Below are 15,659 nucleotides of genomic sequence, written 5' to 3'. Positions count from 1 at the left end.
GTAGTCATGTGTGAATGTGAGAGTTGGACCATAAAGAAGGCTGAGCGCCAAAGATTTGATGCTTTTGGAGAAGACTCTTGAGAGTCCCTTGGACTGCAAGATCAAACCACTCAATCCTAAAGGAATCAATCGTGAATATTCATTGGAAGGACTGATGCTGGAAGCTCCAAACTTTGACTACCTGATGCTAAGAACCAACTTATTAGAAAACACCCTGATGCTGGGAAAGATTGAAGGCAGGAGAAGGGGAGGACAGACGACGAGATGGTTGGATGGCATCACCAACTCAATGGACATGAGTCTGAGTGGGCTTCGGGAGTTGGTAAAAGACAGGGAAGCCTGGCATGCTATGGTCCATGTGGTTAGAGTCGGATGCAACTGAGCGACTGAACAATAAACATACATACAGCCTATTGGTTCTCTTTCTCTGAAGAGTCCTACCTAACACACTAACATAGTAGATAAGGAAGATCTACTTGAGACAAAGGAAAGGCACACTCAAACTGTAATGTTGTAGCTGAAACCAGAAGGCTGAGAAGGAAGCAGCCACTCAAAGACCAGGGGGAAGCCCCCACAGAAAAGAAGCAGATAGCAAAGCCCTTTCGGCTACTGCCCAGAGAGGCTGGGCAATACCGGGGAAATGATCACAGCCACGGGGGGCAGACAGCAGTGATGGGGAGGAGGGGGCCCAAGAATGCACCTAAAGTGGGCAGGAGTGGCCACCTCGGCAGCCCCGCCTTTCGGGCTTTCCCAAGTATAATGGTACCAGCGGCATGACACAATTCACGTTATGAAAAGATCTCACTGGTTCTACTCAGACCTAGACAGGAGAGATCAAAAGTGCAGAAACCCTCTGAAGGGAGGACGGTGTCTGTCATCACTGGAAGGAAAATGAATTCCTAAGAAAGAAGAAATGACAGTAAAAAAGCCCCCAGCCATTTTAACAAGTCCAAACTGTTCCAGATTGAAAATAAAACCAACAAGAAAATAACCGACTTGAACGCTGAAAGAACCTGGAAATGCGACCACAAAGTCATTGCTGGTGATCTCTTACAAACCACAAACAATTTCAGAAAGCGGTCTAAACACAAGAAACACGCAAAGTTCCCCATAAAAAAGAAAAGTAAGCCAGGGAACACAGAAGTCTGCTCCTGACCCCTTGCAGGTTCCTGCTGCTGCTGCTAAGTCACTTCAGTCGTGTCCAACTCTGGGTGACCCCATAGACGGCAGTCCACCAAGCTCCCCCGTTCCTGGGATTCTCCAGGCAAGGACACTGGAGTGGGTTGCCATTTCCTTCTCCAATGCATGAAAGTGAAGTCGCTCAGTCATGTCCGACTCTTTGCAACCCCATGGACTGCAGCCCACCAGGCTCCTCCACCCATGGGATTTTCCAGGCAAGAGTATTGGAGTGGGGTGCCATTGCCTCCTCCGTGCAGGTTCCTGAGGAGCCAAGAAACAGACGACCAAGCAACAGGTGGCCCGAGTTCTGGGACGCTGAGCTGGGCGGGGAGGGCGGTAGCGTGCAGAGAGCAGGGCCTCTGGGGTCTCAGCTGAGCCAAGACCCAGCCTGGCTACCGCCCACCCCAGAGGCCTGGCAGGCCTGTCCTTCAGGAGTAAAGCGGAACTGCACCTCTCACTGGCTGTTGACAGAAGGAAACAAAATAAGGCAGTGTCTGATCAGCTTTGCTCAGTGCTGTTGCCTGCCGTTTCGGCTACCGGCTGGTGGCTTTACTCGACCAACAAACAACTGAGCCCCTGGGATGTGTTAGGTACCTTCCAGCTGAAGAGGAAACAGCACCTGCCTGCAGCGCGCTGACACTGTGGCTGGGCAGACAGACAAAGGAATGGAGAAACGCACACTACGCTGTCAGGTTCTGACACGCGCTGGGGGGAAAAGCCGCCAAAGGTGAGGGCAGAGAGCAGTGGGGGTTCGTCTCTGAGGTCACCTCCAACCACCACTGCTCCCTGCTTAAAAAGTCCTCCTCAACCTCTCAGCTGAATGGACTCTTCCTTCTCTGAACTTCCATGTTTAGTTTTTCAATCTATGCCCCTAAATATCATTTTAATACTTTTTTTGATGTGGCCCATTTTTAAACTCTTTATCGAATTTTGTTACAATATTACTTCCATGTGCTTTCTGCTTGTGTTTTTTGCTGTGTGGGATCTGAGCTCCCTGACCAGAGATCCACCCTACAGCCCCTGCAGTGGAAGGGGAAGCCTCAACCACCAGACCACTAGGGACGTCCAAATATCACTCTCTACTGGACTGATTACAGAGGGTCAGCAAGCAAGCTCCTGACTAACTCTGTAAACCGCTGGCTCCAAGCAGGTGGACCTTTCAGAGAGGTGTTTGAAGGCCTCCGCTGGAGGGCAGCAGGGGGAGATGGGGAGAGGAGGAGTCATGGCAGAAGGCGAAATCTTTCACTCTAAACGTCAGGAAACGGCTCTGAACGATGGTTCTAGGGAGGTAGACTTTGCCTCCGTACAAGGACTGGCCTTCTAAGTGGTCCTCATACTGCAAAGGGCTACCTTGTAGGCTTGAACCCTGAGTGGCCCGACAAAAATCAGAGGGTGGCCTTGGGGCGGGCTGGGACTGGCAGAGTGTGCCTGTGGGCTGGCTCCCGTGGGCTGGCTCCCGGGTGCTGGGCCTGCAGGGTGCCTCCTTCTTTGTTCTACATGGCCTGGCCAGCAGACGCCCGTATTTCCTTTCTACAGATAAGGGACGTAGACTCCAACCTAACCTGTGCACATGCACCCAGCAGGTAACACGCTCAGACTGCAAGGGACTGTTCCTTCCTCTACAGGACACTGACTTCTCTGAAAACTGGCAAGCTGGGTGCAGGAGGGACGGCTCATGTAGAAGCTGCTATTAACAAGACTATTTGAAAATTATTAGATCGCATGGGCCAATCTTCTGGATAATAACTACAGCAGCAGAAACATGCTGCTCAAGAGTTTCCGTGATGGTAAAAGATGTGGTCCACCTGGTCTAACCCACCAGGGCTAGAACGACGCACTGAATACTCACATCAGACTGTCTGCCAGCATCAGTCCCAGGCAGAGTCAGTGCGCAGAGCAAAAGCAGGAAGCACGCAACCCCAACGGCACCAACAGCAAAACCCCACCCACACCCCGGCTCTCAGATCCAAGGAGGCCAGGCAGCCTGGACTCTGGGTGTGTCTAACCCACGGCAGGCACCTCAAGGAACAAGGGCAACAAAACACGGGCACCTCTGACCGCTCTCCGAAGGTCACTAGCCTGTCTTCTCAGAGCGACTGTCCTCACCACCTCACGCCGTGCAGGTCTGGAAGTTCACTCAAGCTCATTCTTCCACTGGGTATTAAAGCGCAGCGGAGGTGGACAGTCCCAGCTGTGTTCACACATTCAGCTGCTGAGAGGCCCCAGGCTCAACTCGGGTAATAATGACATATTAATAATACAAAAACAGGTGTTACCAAGGTTCCTCTGTTGTCTCGTTCCTCCTCATGACTCCACTATAAATGTTTCTCTCCCTGAGAGAAGGTGAGGACAATACACAGAGTGGCCATGGGATGCGGGCAGCCTGAGCCTTAATTTCTTGGGTCATGTGCAATTACAAGAGCGGAACGGTTCTGCAGGGAAGGAAAGGAACTGGGGCGTCAACATCAACCAGCACGAGTGGCTGCAAATGTGCTGCTAACATGGAAGGCTACTCCTGTAAGGGTGCTTGTCAGAGGTCTCAAAAATAGAAGCAGGTTCCTGCTTTATCAACACACTCAAAACAAAAAGTAAAACTCCAAAATCCTATCCCAGAGAATAGGGAATGTAATCATCAGATACAGATCTCAGGGGGCTTAAGAAGCAGGTTTCAAGAAAGAGTTTTTTGGAGCTTTTGTTTTTAAACTCGTATTTTCCAAAAAGTTCCACTGATCAGACTTGTGGGAAAGACCCGAGACCGGTAAAGCGTGGGCCAGAGGAGGAGACAGGAATTGTAAAGAGGCCAGGTCTGTGGAGGCGAGGGAAGTTGGGAAAAACAGCCTCCAGGGTCAGGCGGATCTGGGTTTCAAACCTGCTCAGCCCATCTCACCTGTAAAAGGGGGTGGCACCCAGCTCTGGGTACCATGAATCAATCAGGGTAATGAATCACACTACCAACGACCTGGGGCTGGGCCTGGGGGTTTCTGCTGAATCTAATTTGATTAACTCTGTCTCAGATTCTTATGGGAAGGCAGTAGTTCCTGGAATAAAAGGTAAGAAAGCTCTCCCAGTGCTAGACACACAACCAGCTTTGCCAAGCATGATTACCCTTGTGATGGCTCTGCTGGACTTCCATTCCTAACTCTGATCAGCAAAGCTGGAAGCTCTTCTCAAGGGGCCCAGGTGACGAGTACGGGGAGGAAGGTTGCAGTTCACAGAAGGATGGCCAAAGGGAAGCGCCAGCAGGCCAGGCAAGGGCTAGAGACAGCCACACAGCAGCCCGTAGACCCCAGAGCCTTACCTGGAAAACTCCTACAGGAGGACCCGGAGCGTGGGGCTGCCCAGCATCTCCCCTTGTACAGACACCACAAACCAGCACCCTCCCTTCACTGCCAGGATGGAGTACCTGCCCCCAACTGCACACAGGCGTGGCTTTTCCCACTCAGAAGCAAGAACACAGAGAAAAGGCACTGCACTTCCTGAGGCTGTGGAAACAAAAACTGGAAGAAACAACACGATTCCCAGAAGGTGAAGTCTGTCTGTCTCTGAATTGTTATAATTTTATACAAAACAAATAAACAACTAAAAACAGAGATTAGGATTTTTTAAAATGTCTTTATCTACAGCCTGTGTTTATAAAAATGGTGAAAATTAGACACATGTTTAGGACGAATAAGCCACAAAGTCAGAAACCTTAAATGAGGGCATGGTAAGGACAACACTCATACATTTAACACAGATTAACACTGCTCAGGGCCAGCCATAAGGAGCAAGCAAGGACACGGGCCACAGCATCTCAGCGAGAGGGCCAGGGGCTCTAACACAGATTAACACTGCTCAAGGTCAGCCATCAGGAGCAAGCAAAGACACGGGCCACAGCATCTCATCGAGAAGGCCAGGGGCTCTAACACAGATTAACACTGCTCAAGGTCAGCCATCAGGAGCAAGCAAAGACACGGGCCACAGCATCTCATCGAGAAGGCCAGGGGCTCTAACACAGATTAACACTGCTCAAGGCCAGCTATCAGGAGCAAGCAAAGACACAGGCCACAGCATCTCAGCAAGATAGCCGGGGGCTCTATCAAGATCACAGAGGCCCTGGAAACCCTCCAGAGAACACACAAGCCTGGAGTGATTCTCCTAGGTTCCAGTGTTTCCACAATTTTTCTAACATTAAAAGCCAAGCTGGTAAGGATAAGGGGGAGAAAAAGGAGAAGAGAGACAAAGAAGACCACCACTAGTCCCAGCAAGGGGAGAGGCGGCTTCCTCTGCAGGTGACCCTCTCCCGCCGCTGCACACAGAGGAGCTGAGGCGGGAAGGGGCTCCTCTGGGAATGGAACAAACTCCAGCAGGCACCCTGTGCAGGCCCAAGGGACAGCCCACTTTCTGCGAAATGAGAGCCCCAAAGGGAGACGAGTTAAGACTGCTCTGCCCTGAAACTAGACCACTTCTTTGTCCCCAAAGTGAAGACCAGGAAGGGCTGCAGAGGCAGACTGCGTCCCACCGGCCCCGGTTCGGGAGGGCCACCCCCCACCTACCACTGCTCATTTGCAAAGGGAGGACCTGCCGCTCCCTGGCAAGGTGACTGTCAGGACCAAAGCCCTAAGGAGGGGCCCAGGGAGGATCACCCGAGCGGGTGGCTCTGTCCCCACGAAGCATCTTCATTAGTGACCTCAGGTCCCTGCCGCGGGCTCGGGAGCCACTCCCACCCCTGGAATGGCCAGGGCCCTGGGGCACCCAGCACAAAGCACCACTCCCAGGTCGGGAAGAGGCCCCGCTGCCTCTGGGTGCAGCTTGAGACTGGAGGGCATTATGTTCTCCCCATTACATCCTGCGTTTCCACTGAAGCCATGACCACTGAACCTGGGTTCACCTCGACACCCCAAGCCCCTGAAGCGCCTCCTCTCATTCCCGCCGTCGCCCCTGCCTCACCTCTGCGGCGCTCCACACCCCTGCTCTCCGTCAGAAGTCACGACGCCGTCAGGAAATAGGCTGAGAGCCAGAGCGCTGCATACGGAAGGCAGGGGCTTCGAGGAGAAACTCAAGTGGACCCTAGGGCAGGAGCAGGGTGTCCAGGAGGCAGTGCCCACGGCCAGGTTTTCAACTTTGTATTATGTTTGCAACTTTTTTGTAAGCCAAGAAAACCATTTCAAAATAAAAATTTCCAGAAAAGTCTTTGTACTCCCAGGGACATTTGTCCCTGTCCCCCAGGTGTGGTGCCTCACACTGGAGATCTCAATAAACAGCAGATGAATGACTCAAGAACCAGGAGGGTACAATGGGTGAAAACAGAAAGAAAGGAGAGTGAGCCCAAGGGCAGGAGGGGCAGGTGGGCAGGCTTGCCTGGGAGAGAGGACCCTTACACAGGCTTCCAGGAGGAGAGGAAAGGCCGACAGAGGGGGAAGCTGGCTACAGAGATTCCCCCAAGTGCCCCCTGACCCGCAGCCTCAGGGACGACCTGGAGTAAACCCACGCATAAACCGGGGGTGCCCGTCACACCTCAGCCACCAGCAGAGGCCAAGCTCCATGAACGCACACGCACGTCCTCCTGTGGTGCCGCTCAGGCACACACATTCACACGTGTGCCCAACAGCACTCGACACTCACGCACATCACCTGCAGAAGTCAAGACGTTGGATCTTTCAAGTCTGTGGAGGCCCAGGGGCTTGACTCAAGGCCGCTGCTCAGCCCTGAAGGCCTCGGCACAATCAAGAGTTCTCTATGCATACGCCAGCCTCACAGACACAGGGGCAAACCCGCCTCAGGTAACGCACATCTGCGCGGCCCGCGTGGCTCTGCCAGGGCGAGGGGCAGGGCCGCGCCCGGGGCTCAGCCGCGTTCCCCAGGCTGCAGAGACTGCAGAGCCACCGGCCTCGGGCTCTGGGGCAGCCTGTCTTCCACAAGCGGGGAGGCCGGCTGCCTGGGTCCCTCGACACTGAGGGCCTGCGGGGGGAAGCTGCCTGTCTGGGACGACGACCACCATCACACAGCCTCCCCCTACCCCGCAGCATGAGGCCGGCAAGGAGGAAGCCCACTGCCATGGACACACACCGTGAAATATTAAAATTCACAGCACTGGGCACACAAGTGAGCTTCCCCTCAACACCCCTCCCTTTGCATCTCTGAGATTCAACCAGCGCAAAGGAGGAAACCCAAGGAAGGTGTACAAATCACTTATGTGATGAGATAAACCAGAAATAGTATTGTCATAGATACACCTCTACGCTGTTAAACCCCAAACACTTGAACTTACTTAAAACAGCATTCTGTTCAAAGTCAACAGCACGGGAAAAGGTGCACGTTCCAAGAGCACTCTCAACCTTGGGACAGGCTGGCAGCCCCACCCAAGGCCTGGCCCACCACACAGGATCTAGTCATTTCTTTTTCACTGACGTGGTGAGACACATTTGGACTATTATTCATCTACATTGAGTCAAGATAGGATTTTCTTCCCTTTCTCATGATCACACTGCTTCAAAATTGGGTTTAAACTAAATCCTGCTTTTTATTCCCACTGATTTCTGTCACAAAACTAGTCATATTTCCATGCAAAAGTCCCAACTTGGAGCCGAACTTTGGAATGCCCTGGCCTGTTAGGTTATTTTTATTGGTTAAAGCTCTGCAGCAGTTTCAAAGGCCAAGTTCTGCCTCCACCACTGATCCTCTCCTCTTCCCTGGCCCCTCCTTCACAGACAGACAGAAATCCTACCAGCACGCAGGTTCTCAATCCCCACGAGCCTTTTCCAGCACTTGGCTGAGCCACAGTTTCTAACTTTAGCTTCCTGAGTTTGGGTGTGGACATTTCTCAACCATGAAGCTGCAGTATAATGTTTCACCAGCAGGTGTTAGATCTTAACACAGGTATGCATGACAAAGTCCCTGAGTCTGAGGCCCTGGTTACATACCAGCACCTTTGAGCCCCTAAAAGACACCCTGTACACTGCACATCTCAAGAAGAATACGATGTAGGTATAATGTAAAAACCCTGAAAAACTGTAAAGCCCAAGCCCTGCTGCACAGGTGAGGATCAACAGAGGCCTGGAAAGGCTTCTGAACCAACTCTGGGAAGCAAGCTAAAGACAGAAAGTAACCTGAACTTGCAAACAGCTGCACTGAAAAACCCTTGACCAGAGAGATACGCTGGGAGGCAAGAACACATGGAATTATCTTCCTAGGTCTGAGGCAACAACAAGCAGAGAGAGAGACATTAAAACAAAGATGCAGCGCAGCACAGAACTGCAGCACAGGACTTCACGGCGACCAGACCTGAGTACTAGCGCTAGTTTTGTTTTAGAACAAACAAGCTAAAAGCTGAAGCAAGAGGACTACAAACACTTCCCCGGGCTCCTCTCCAGGGAGCTGGGATCGCCACCAGACACACAGACCCGGCGTGCCTGGGTCACACCGCTAGTGCACCAGGAGGCCGCGGCTGGCACACCCTCCAGCCAGAGGTCAGCTCAGAAGACAAAGAATGGGCTTTAGTTCAGATGCAGAGCTTACGATAGGTCCCAGAAAATGACTTTAAATTGCAAGTCATAACAGAAAACTGTTCTGGAATTCCAGTCCCCAAATGGTAGGCCAGGGTTTGTCATTACAGCACACAGGCGTGTTTCTCTAGGAACAGAGTGCTCGAGACCCTGAAAGAGGTTTACAGGGCAGGTCATCACACTGAAAATGTTGACTGCGGGCTGCTGTGATCCTGCCCTTACCCCTGGGGGATAATTCATTGCTGAAGTAATCTGTGTGCGAATAACCGGGAGCCAAAACCCAATATCCAAGCCTAGAAAAGCATATGGTGAGAACACACGAATAACAGCAGCACCAAGCTACCAGTCCTGTTCACTCTTAATGATTACTGAAGACTTCTATAAGCAGTGAGAGCATCCTGAAACTAGAAAAACAGCGAGACTCCAAGGATGATTCTTAAAAAGGTAACTCTTGCTTACACCTGTTTTTCTTTGTCATGAATTTTTATGCAAAAACCCTCTTCTCCACAGCCCAGACCCTCTGGTTGTTTCAGCAATACAGCTCATTCTGGGCTGCCTGGAGCTTTCACTGCAATGGACACAGAAATTAAATAACTGATTAAGAAATTTTCTGTGAGACTCAGAAAACAAACTTATGGTTGCCAGAAGCAAGGGACAGTTATGGATTTGGGACAGACGTGTACCCACTGCTACATTTTAAATGGATAACCAACAAGGACCTACTGTACTGCACGTGGAGCTCTGCTCAGTGTTACGTGGCAGTCTGGATGGGAGCGGGGGTCTGGGGAGAATGGATACACGTACATGTATGGCTGGGTCCCTTTGCCATTCACCTGAGACTACCACAACATTGAAATCGGCTATACCCCAATACAAAATAAAAAGGTTAAAGTTTGGGGAAAGAAAGAAATTTTCTATGAATTCTGATGTAGTTTCAACTTGTGATCATCTCTTCTGCTGCCCATTCTTACTAACTTCAAGTGAGTGTCACATTTGCTTTTCCTGAAAAAGAACCACCCTTACACTGAACACACCGAGGGGCTCAGGGTGTTCACTCCACATAAAGCCGAGCTTCTCCTGCTGGGTCCTGGGTCCTGGGGGTGCGCAGTGGCATGCAGGGTCATGGGAGAACAGTGCTGGTTCCTACAATGCCGATCTACCTTGACAGTAAGTCACCTCACACGATTTTCAAACTTCAGCAAACAAACAACTGCATGAATTTTTAACATTTAAGGGGCTTCCCTGGTAGCTCAGATGGTAAAGAATCTGCCTGCAATGTGGGAGACCCAAGTTCAATTCCTGGGTCAGGAAATCCCCTGAAAAAGGGAATGACTCCCCAGTCCAGTATTCTTGCCATAAACAGAAGAGCCTGGCAGACACAACTGAGTGACTAACATTTAATATTTAAAAACATGAGATTTAAAAAAACCCAACAATAACACCAAAAGCACGAGGTACGGAAGCAACTTCAAGTTTGTAAAGAGTCACTTGGGAGGGCTTCCCTGGTGGTCCAGTGGTCAAGAATCTGCCTTGCCAATTCAGGGGACGTGGGTCTGAGCTCTGCTCTGGGAAGATTCCTCATGCCACAGGGCAACGAAACCCATGCGCCCCAGTGCCCACGCTTCCCAACAAGAGCAGCCACCACAGTGAGGAGCCTGCACACAGTGACACAGAGAGAGACCCTTGCTCACTGCAACTAGAGGAAGTGTACACACAGCAACCAGCACCCAGCGAAGCCATAAATTAACTGATTAATTAAAAAAGAGTCACTTGGCTCTAGGCCTAAGTCCTACAAGAATGTGCTTTATTATCCACGGCCGGTAGGGATTTTAGTAGGAAAGTTAAACACTAACATGAGGTACTGTAGGACGAAGGAGGTGCAATTTAAATAATAAAACACAAAACAGAAATGGACGAGCACTTCCATGCCAAGTACTGCCGGATGGAGTGCCTCACACAGGTTAACTCACTGTGCCCACTCAGCCACTGGGAGACAGATGCTGGAATAGCCCATTTTACAGAAAAGGAATCAGAAGCACCGAGACTTGCCCAGAATGAAGCTCTGGGGATTGGAGCCCTGGCAGGCCAGCTCCAGAGGCCACCCTCTCCATTACCCGGCGGGGGTGGCTTCAGCCACGATCTCTGTCGTGTTTCACACATCACAGGCACCGCGGCCCTGGACTCTGCTGAGGGCTTTGCTGAACAACCCAACTTGTGCTGACAACAGTTATACTGAAAAATGGTCTTCTACTTCTACCTAACAGACTAGGAGACAAACACAGAGGGGTAGGGTAAAGCCACTAATGCCAAACCACACTTAATTTAACTAATAAATACATTTATTAGGATTTCTCTGCTCTTCCCCAGTAGCATATTGGATACCTACCAACCTTGTTGGGGGCTGGGGGGGGTGGGGTGGTGCTCATCTTCTGCCGTCATATTTTTTTCCCTTTTCATACTGTTCGGATGTGAGAGTTGGACCACAAAGAAGGCAGAGCGCCAAAGAGTTGATGCTTTCGAACCTGGTGCTGGAGAAGACTCTTGAGAATCCACTGGACAGCAAAAAGATCAAATCAGTCAATCCTAAAGGAAATCAATCCTGAATATTCACTGGAAGGACTGATGCTGAAGCTCCAATACTCTGGCTACCTGATAAGAGCTGACTCACTGGAAAAGACCCTGAAGCTGGGAAAGATCAAAGGCAAAAGAAGGGGGTGACAGAGGATGAGACTCTTGGATGGCATCACCGAGTCAATGGACATGAGTTTGAGCAAACTCTGAGAGACAGAGAAGGACAGGGAAGTCTGGTGTGCTGCAGTCCATGGGGTTGCAAGGAGTCGGATGCGACTGAGCAACTAAACAAACAAAAGAAGTTTGGATTTCAATTCAGGTCTGTCTGGTACCACAGAGCTTGAGTTTTTTCCGTGCAGCCTCTCTCGCGGGCAGATCATCTCACTGCTGCTTCGACCCTGCCTGAGACCACCCTCAGTGAGGGCAGCCCCGTCTGTGGCACATGGTCCTTCCCTCTTGGCCCACTGCCCTCTTCCTGACTGAACTCTCACAGCTCATGTGGAGCAGTGATGGCAGTCCACCAAATAGAGTTCACTTGCAAAGTGTGATTACAAGGATCTCCTCTTGACTCCTTAACAACTCAGACATCTCCAAACCTAGTTACAGACTTGTAAACGTTTAAAAAGAAGCGATGTCTGTTCAATGACAGCAACAGAAAAGCACTTCAAATGTATTCCCCCAGCCACGGCCAGCAGCTAATGCCGGGGTTGGGGGGAGGGGCGCGGTGGGCAGTGGCCCAGGAAGACTTTCTGACCTACCAGCAACCCACGCCAGTCAGACCCAAGGTGTCCAATCCCTAGGGATTCTGGAATTTCACTGTATAATCACAAAGCAGGGCTCTCCGCCTCTGCACTACTGACGACGTCACGGGAAGTTCAGCTGCAGGCCCCCTACCCCCGCACTCCACCCCGCCAAACCTAACAACCAACACCATCACCACACACTCTCTCAAGGACAAATACCCTTCGACCGCCCAGCTGAGAAGCACTGATGTAGAAGAGAGGAACCTACTATGTGGGCACAAATACCCTTTGCTCTCTCTTCAGTTTGATACTTTTGACACTCAAGAAAAACACAGTTTCATGTCACCCTAAATATTTTTACGCTTTCTAATTCTGTAATGTTTTTTCTTTTTACCTTTTGACCCCCTTAGTCCTTTTCAAAATCATGACACCCAAGACCATTATTTTTTAAATACTCAAGACTAACTTAATTATGCAAAAAAGCCAACATTTGTCTGATAGTTATAATTTCACATTTGATATATCCTGTTTCATGATTATTGGCTAAATTTTTCAATAAAAAGGAATAATAAATAAGGAAATCCCATGGACAGAGGAGCCTGGAAGGCTACAGTCCAGGGGGTCACGAAAGAGTCAGACACAACTTGGTGACTAAACAATGACAATAAGGAATAATGATAAATAGATCCATTAATGCTTTAAGATTGTGGGTTTTCTTTTTAAGGATATTTGGATTCACTATAATTTATACAAACTGTTCTTGTTAGTTATGTGAAAATTTTATTATTATTAGAAAAACCTCTGAATTAAAGTTTATTTTTAGAATGTTCTCTACTTCCTGAGATATTCCCAATAAATACAATTTACTACCTAGAATGTGGTATAATTCAGTCACCTCAGCATCACCTAAGGGGGTTTATTTCAGAGGGTTGTTAAGACAGTATTTTAGTGACTCAGTCTTTAAAAATCTCATTGCCTAAGCAAAACTGCGCTACTTCATTAAGACTGAAATCAACAGACCGGTGAGTGCAATGAAAACCCAGAGATCATTCTGCCAAGCCAGCTGTCAGGAAACCCGGCATAGTTCCAGAATTCCTGACCTGACCGCGGAGGCGCTACCTTCCCTCTCAGGGCAAGCCGCTGGCACTCACCATCTAACCACCCCGACGTGAGAAACACATTCATGGAAAGAGCTAGTTTCCAGGTTGCTGCCTACTGATAGGACATGACAGAGGCTTAGACCTGCCAGGGTCAGCTTCACGTTTAATCACTAAGACACACGAATAACAACTAGAACAAAAGCACCACCCTTTCAGGTCACGAAGAACCACATCAAACTTTAGACTGCAGGATGGTAGCTGCAAAGTAACCAAATAACCAAAATTTTGATTTGGCTCCATCAGTATTTTTTCAAGTCAAGCACACTTGAAGTAAACAATGTATAGATGCTGTATGATAATTCTTAACAACTTCCTGAAGTTTAAAGTTTAGAAAAGCAGAGACTTCTACTTGAAGGTAAGAGTCATACAGTTTTTTATATATATCTGAAGCATTTGACCCACTGAAGGATGTAATTTTTGAGTGCAGTATTCCTCTGCAGTAAGCATGCTGAATAGACAAACATTTATTTCCTGTCACAATGAAATGAGATCACCATTTCTTGCAGATGAAAAACAGCAGAGACAGACCAGCTACAGGAACAACTATATCAAGCGTAATTCAGGTTATCAAATTGCCCAAAGAAAAGAGAAGGGAGCAGCTCACTTTTCACTGGCCACTCATTAGGTCCAGAAGCCCAGGAGCTGATGTGTGGCAAATGAGAAACAGGGCGCCTCAGGAAGCAGAGACCCTGCCCTTTCTCAGCTCCACGGGAGCCGTGGCGCTGGCCCCCACCATCTGAGTGCCGATCAACTTGAACGGAAAGTAGATGCTGGGATGCTGGCTGAACCGCTGCAACACAGCAAGGAGCAGCCAGGCGAAAAGCAAATGCTCGACACCCCACAGAGACTTCTTCGTGACACTTCCACTCAGAACTAATTACAATTAACACAATACAGCGTACACTTGGAAAAACATAAAGAAATCAACTGTCAGTACTTCACTACTAACGTATACATGAAGAATCCATAAAGGGACTTTCATTTTCTTGGAATATTTAGACTTGGAGCATCTTCTTGTATCAGACAGACTTGAGCGACTTCTAACATTCCAAGGTTATCTTCTGTCTCCAGAACAACGTCACGACTCTCATGAGATGGGAGTAACCACTGCCTGTTTTCACAGTGGGCACCGAGGCAATCATGTATTCCAACCACATCTCAGTGACATGTGGTAAAAACAGAACACACACTCCATGCCTCTTCCCTTAGAAAGCAAAACGTCTCAGGGCGACACTCGAGCACTCAGGTCTCCTCCTCCCCGCGCCGTCAGCACCCGCTCACCTGGATGACCTTGTAGAAGTAGGCGTACTGCCTCGCCGTGTTCTTGTACTGGCTGAAGACATCGTGTATGGCCTGTGTGGACTGCAGGTAGCGAACCTCATCCTCCTCGAAGTAGAGGGGGGTGTCGTACTCGCTGGGGAGGGTCTGAATGTAGGGCTGCCAGAACGAGTTAGGGTCGGCCCGCTCACACAGCAGATGGAAGGCCAGTGTGATGTTTCCCATGGCTTGAAGAATCCGGTCTTGAGAATACAAGGGCCCTGAATTAACCCAGAAGTAATAGCATTAGTGCCACAAACTGCTTTACAAAGTGTTCATTTCACAAGATACATTAAAGTTACAGGAGCAACATGAGAGTCTCATAACATTTAAAGTTTAAGTGCCCCACTCTTTTGCTGTTGTCCTACTATGTCAGATTACGAGCATGGAAAACACTTCATGGGGACTGCGGGAAATATCTCACTAGTTGAGAAAACAACCAAAGATGGTCCTTAGCTCCACAAAATGAAATTTTACATATTTTTATCATTTTTGCTCTCCTTTCAATGAACAGAAATTATTCTCACCCAACACTGAATTTTTAGCAGATTCAACAGTCATTAGTAATTTTCGTGGAACCCATAAAAATAATTCTTCTGCCTAGGAGGAAAAAAATAAGACTAGAATTACCAAAACATGTTACAACTGTCAATCCAAGCACATCCATGGTCAGAAATCCAGTCACAAGGAAACACAACTTACAGTTGCCAACTGGCGTTTCATTTCTAGTTATCAAACATACTTCTAAATATAAATATCTATATTATAGTTTAATGAGTATAGGCATGATCTTGAATCCTGTATCCAAAGAAATGGAGAAGAAAATGGCAACCCACTCCGATATTCTTGCCTGGAGAATCCCATGGACAGAGGAGCCTGGTACAGTCCATGGGGTCACAAAGGGTCAGACACGACTGAGCGACTAAACAACAACATCCAAAGAAAAACTATAGATACTGAGAAGAAAATGAAAAAAACGGCTTTCAACTTGAATTTGAAGCAAACAGAACAATGTGGGGTAGAGCACAGGGTGTTTATTTACTCTTCCTTAGATTTATCTATTTCTGACTGTGCTGGGTCTCTGTTACTGTGTGGGCTTCTCCTTAGAGGCCGTGTGCGGCTTCTCACTGCTGCAGAGTGCGGGCCCTGGGGCAGCAGGCCTCAGGAGTGGCTGCACCTGGGCTCAGGAGTGGGGACTGCAGCCT

At 49.2% G+C, this 15,659-nt stretch overlaps 1 protein-coding gene across 16 annotated transcripts in view; it reads right to left on the bottom strand.

Moving 5' to 3' along the window:
* Window positions 1-15,659, bottom strand: part of SETD3 (SET domain containing 3, actin N3(tau)-histidine methyltransferase) — a 78,482-nt gene that overhangs the window by 40,527 nt on the left and 22,296 nt on the right. For 15 of the 16 annotated variants that reach the window (XR_015150296.1, XM_086365138.1, XM_086365144.1 and 12 more), the window contains 2 exons: window positions 14,982-15,054; window positions 14,419-14,675 (listed from right to left, as the gene is read on the bottom strand). The exons of the other annotated variant lie outside the window; for it this stretch is intronic. Coding sequence is in view for 14 of the 15 variants with exons in the window: in XM_086365138.1 (XP_086221264.1) it covers window positions 14,419-14,675; window positions 14,982-15,054 (330 nt within the window). In the remaining variant the exon portion in view is untranslated. The remainder of the gene's footprint in view (window positions 1-14,418; window positions 14,676-14,981; window positions 15,055-15,659) is intronic. 16 annotated transcript variants of the gene reach the window in all.

The sequence above is a fragment of the Bos grunniens genome, chromosome 21 (genome assembly GCF_055505025.1).
Source record: "Bos grunniens cultivar Pamir isolate PY7600 chromosome 21, Bosgru_T2T1.0, whole genome shotgun sequence".
NCBI classification, from domain to species: domain Eukaryota; kingdom Metazoa; phylum Chordata; class Mammalia; order Artiodactyla; family Bovidae; genus Bos; species Bos grunniens.
The sequence above is the reverse complement of the archived record's forward strand: the minus strand, read 5'-3'. Positions and strand labels throughout refer to the sequence as shown.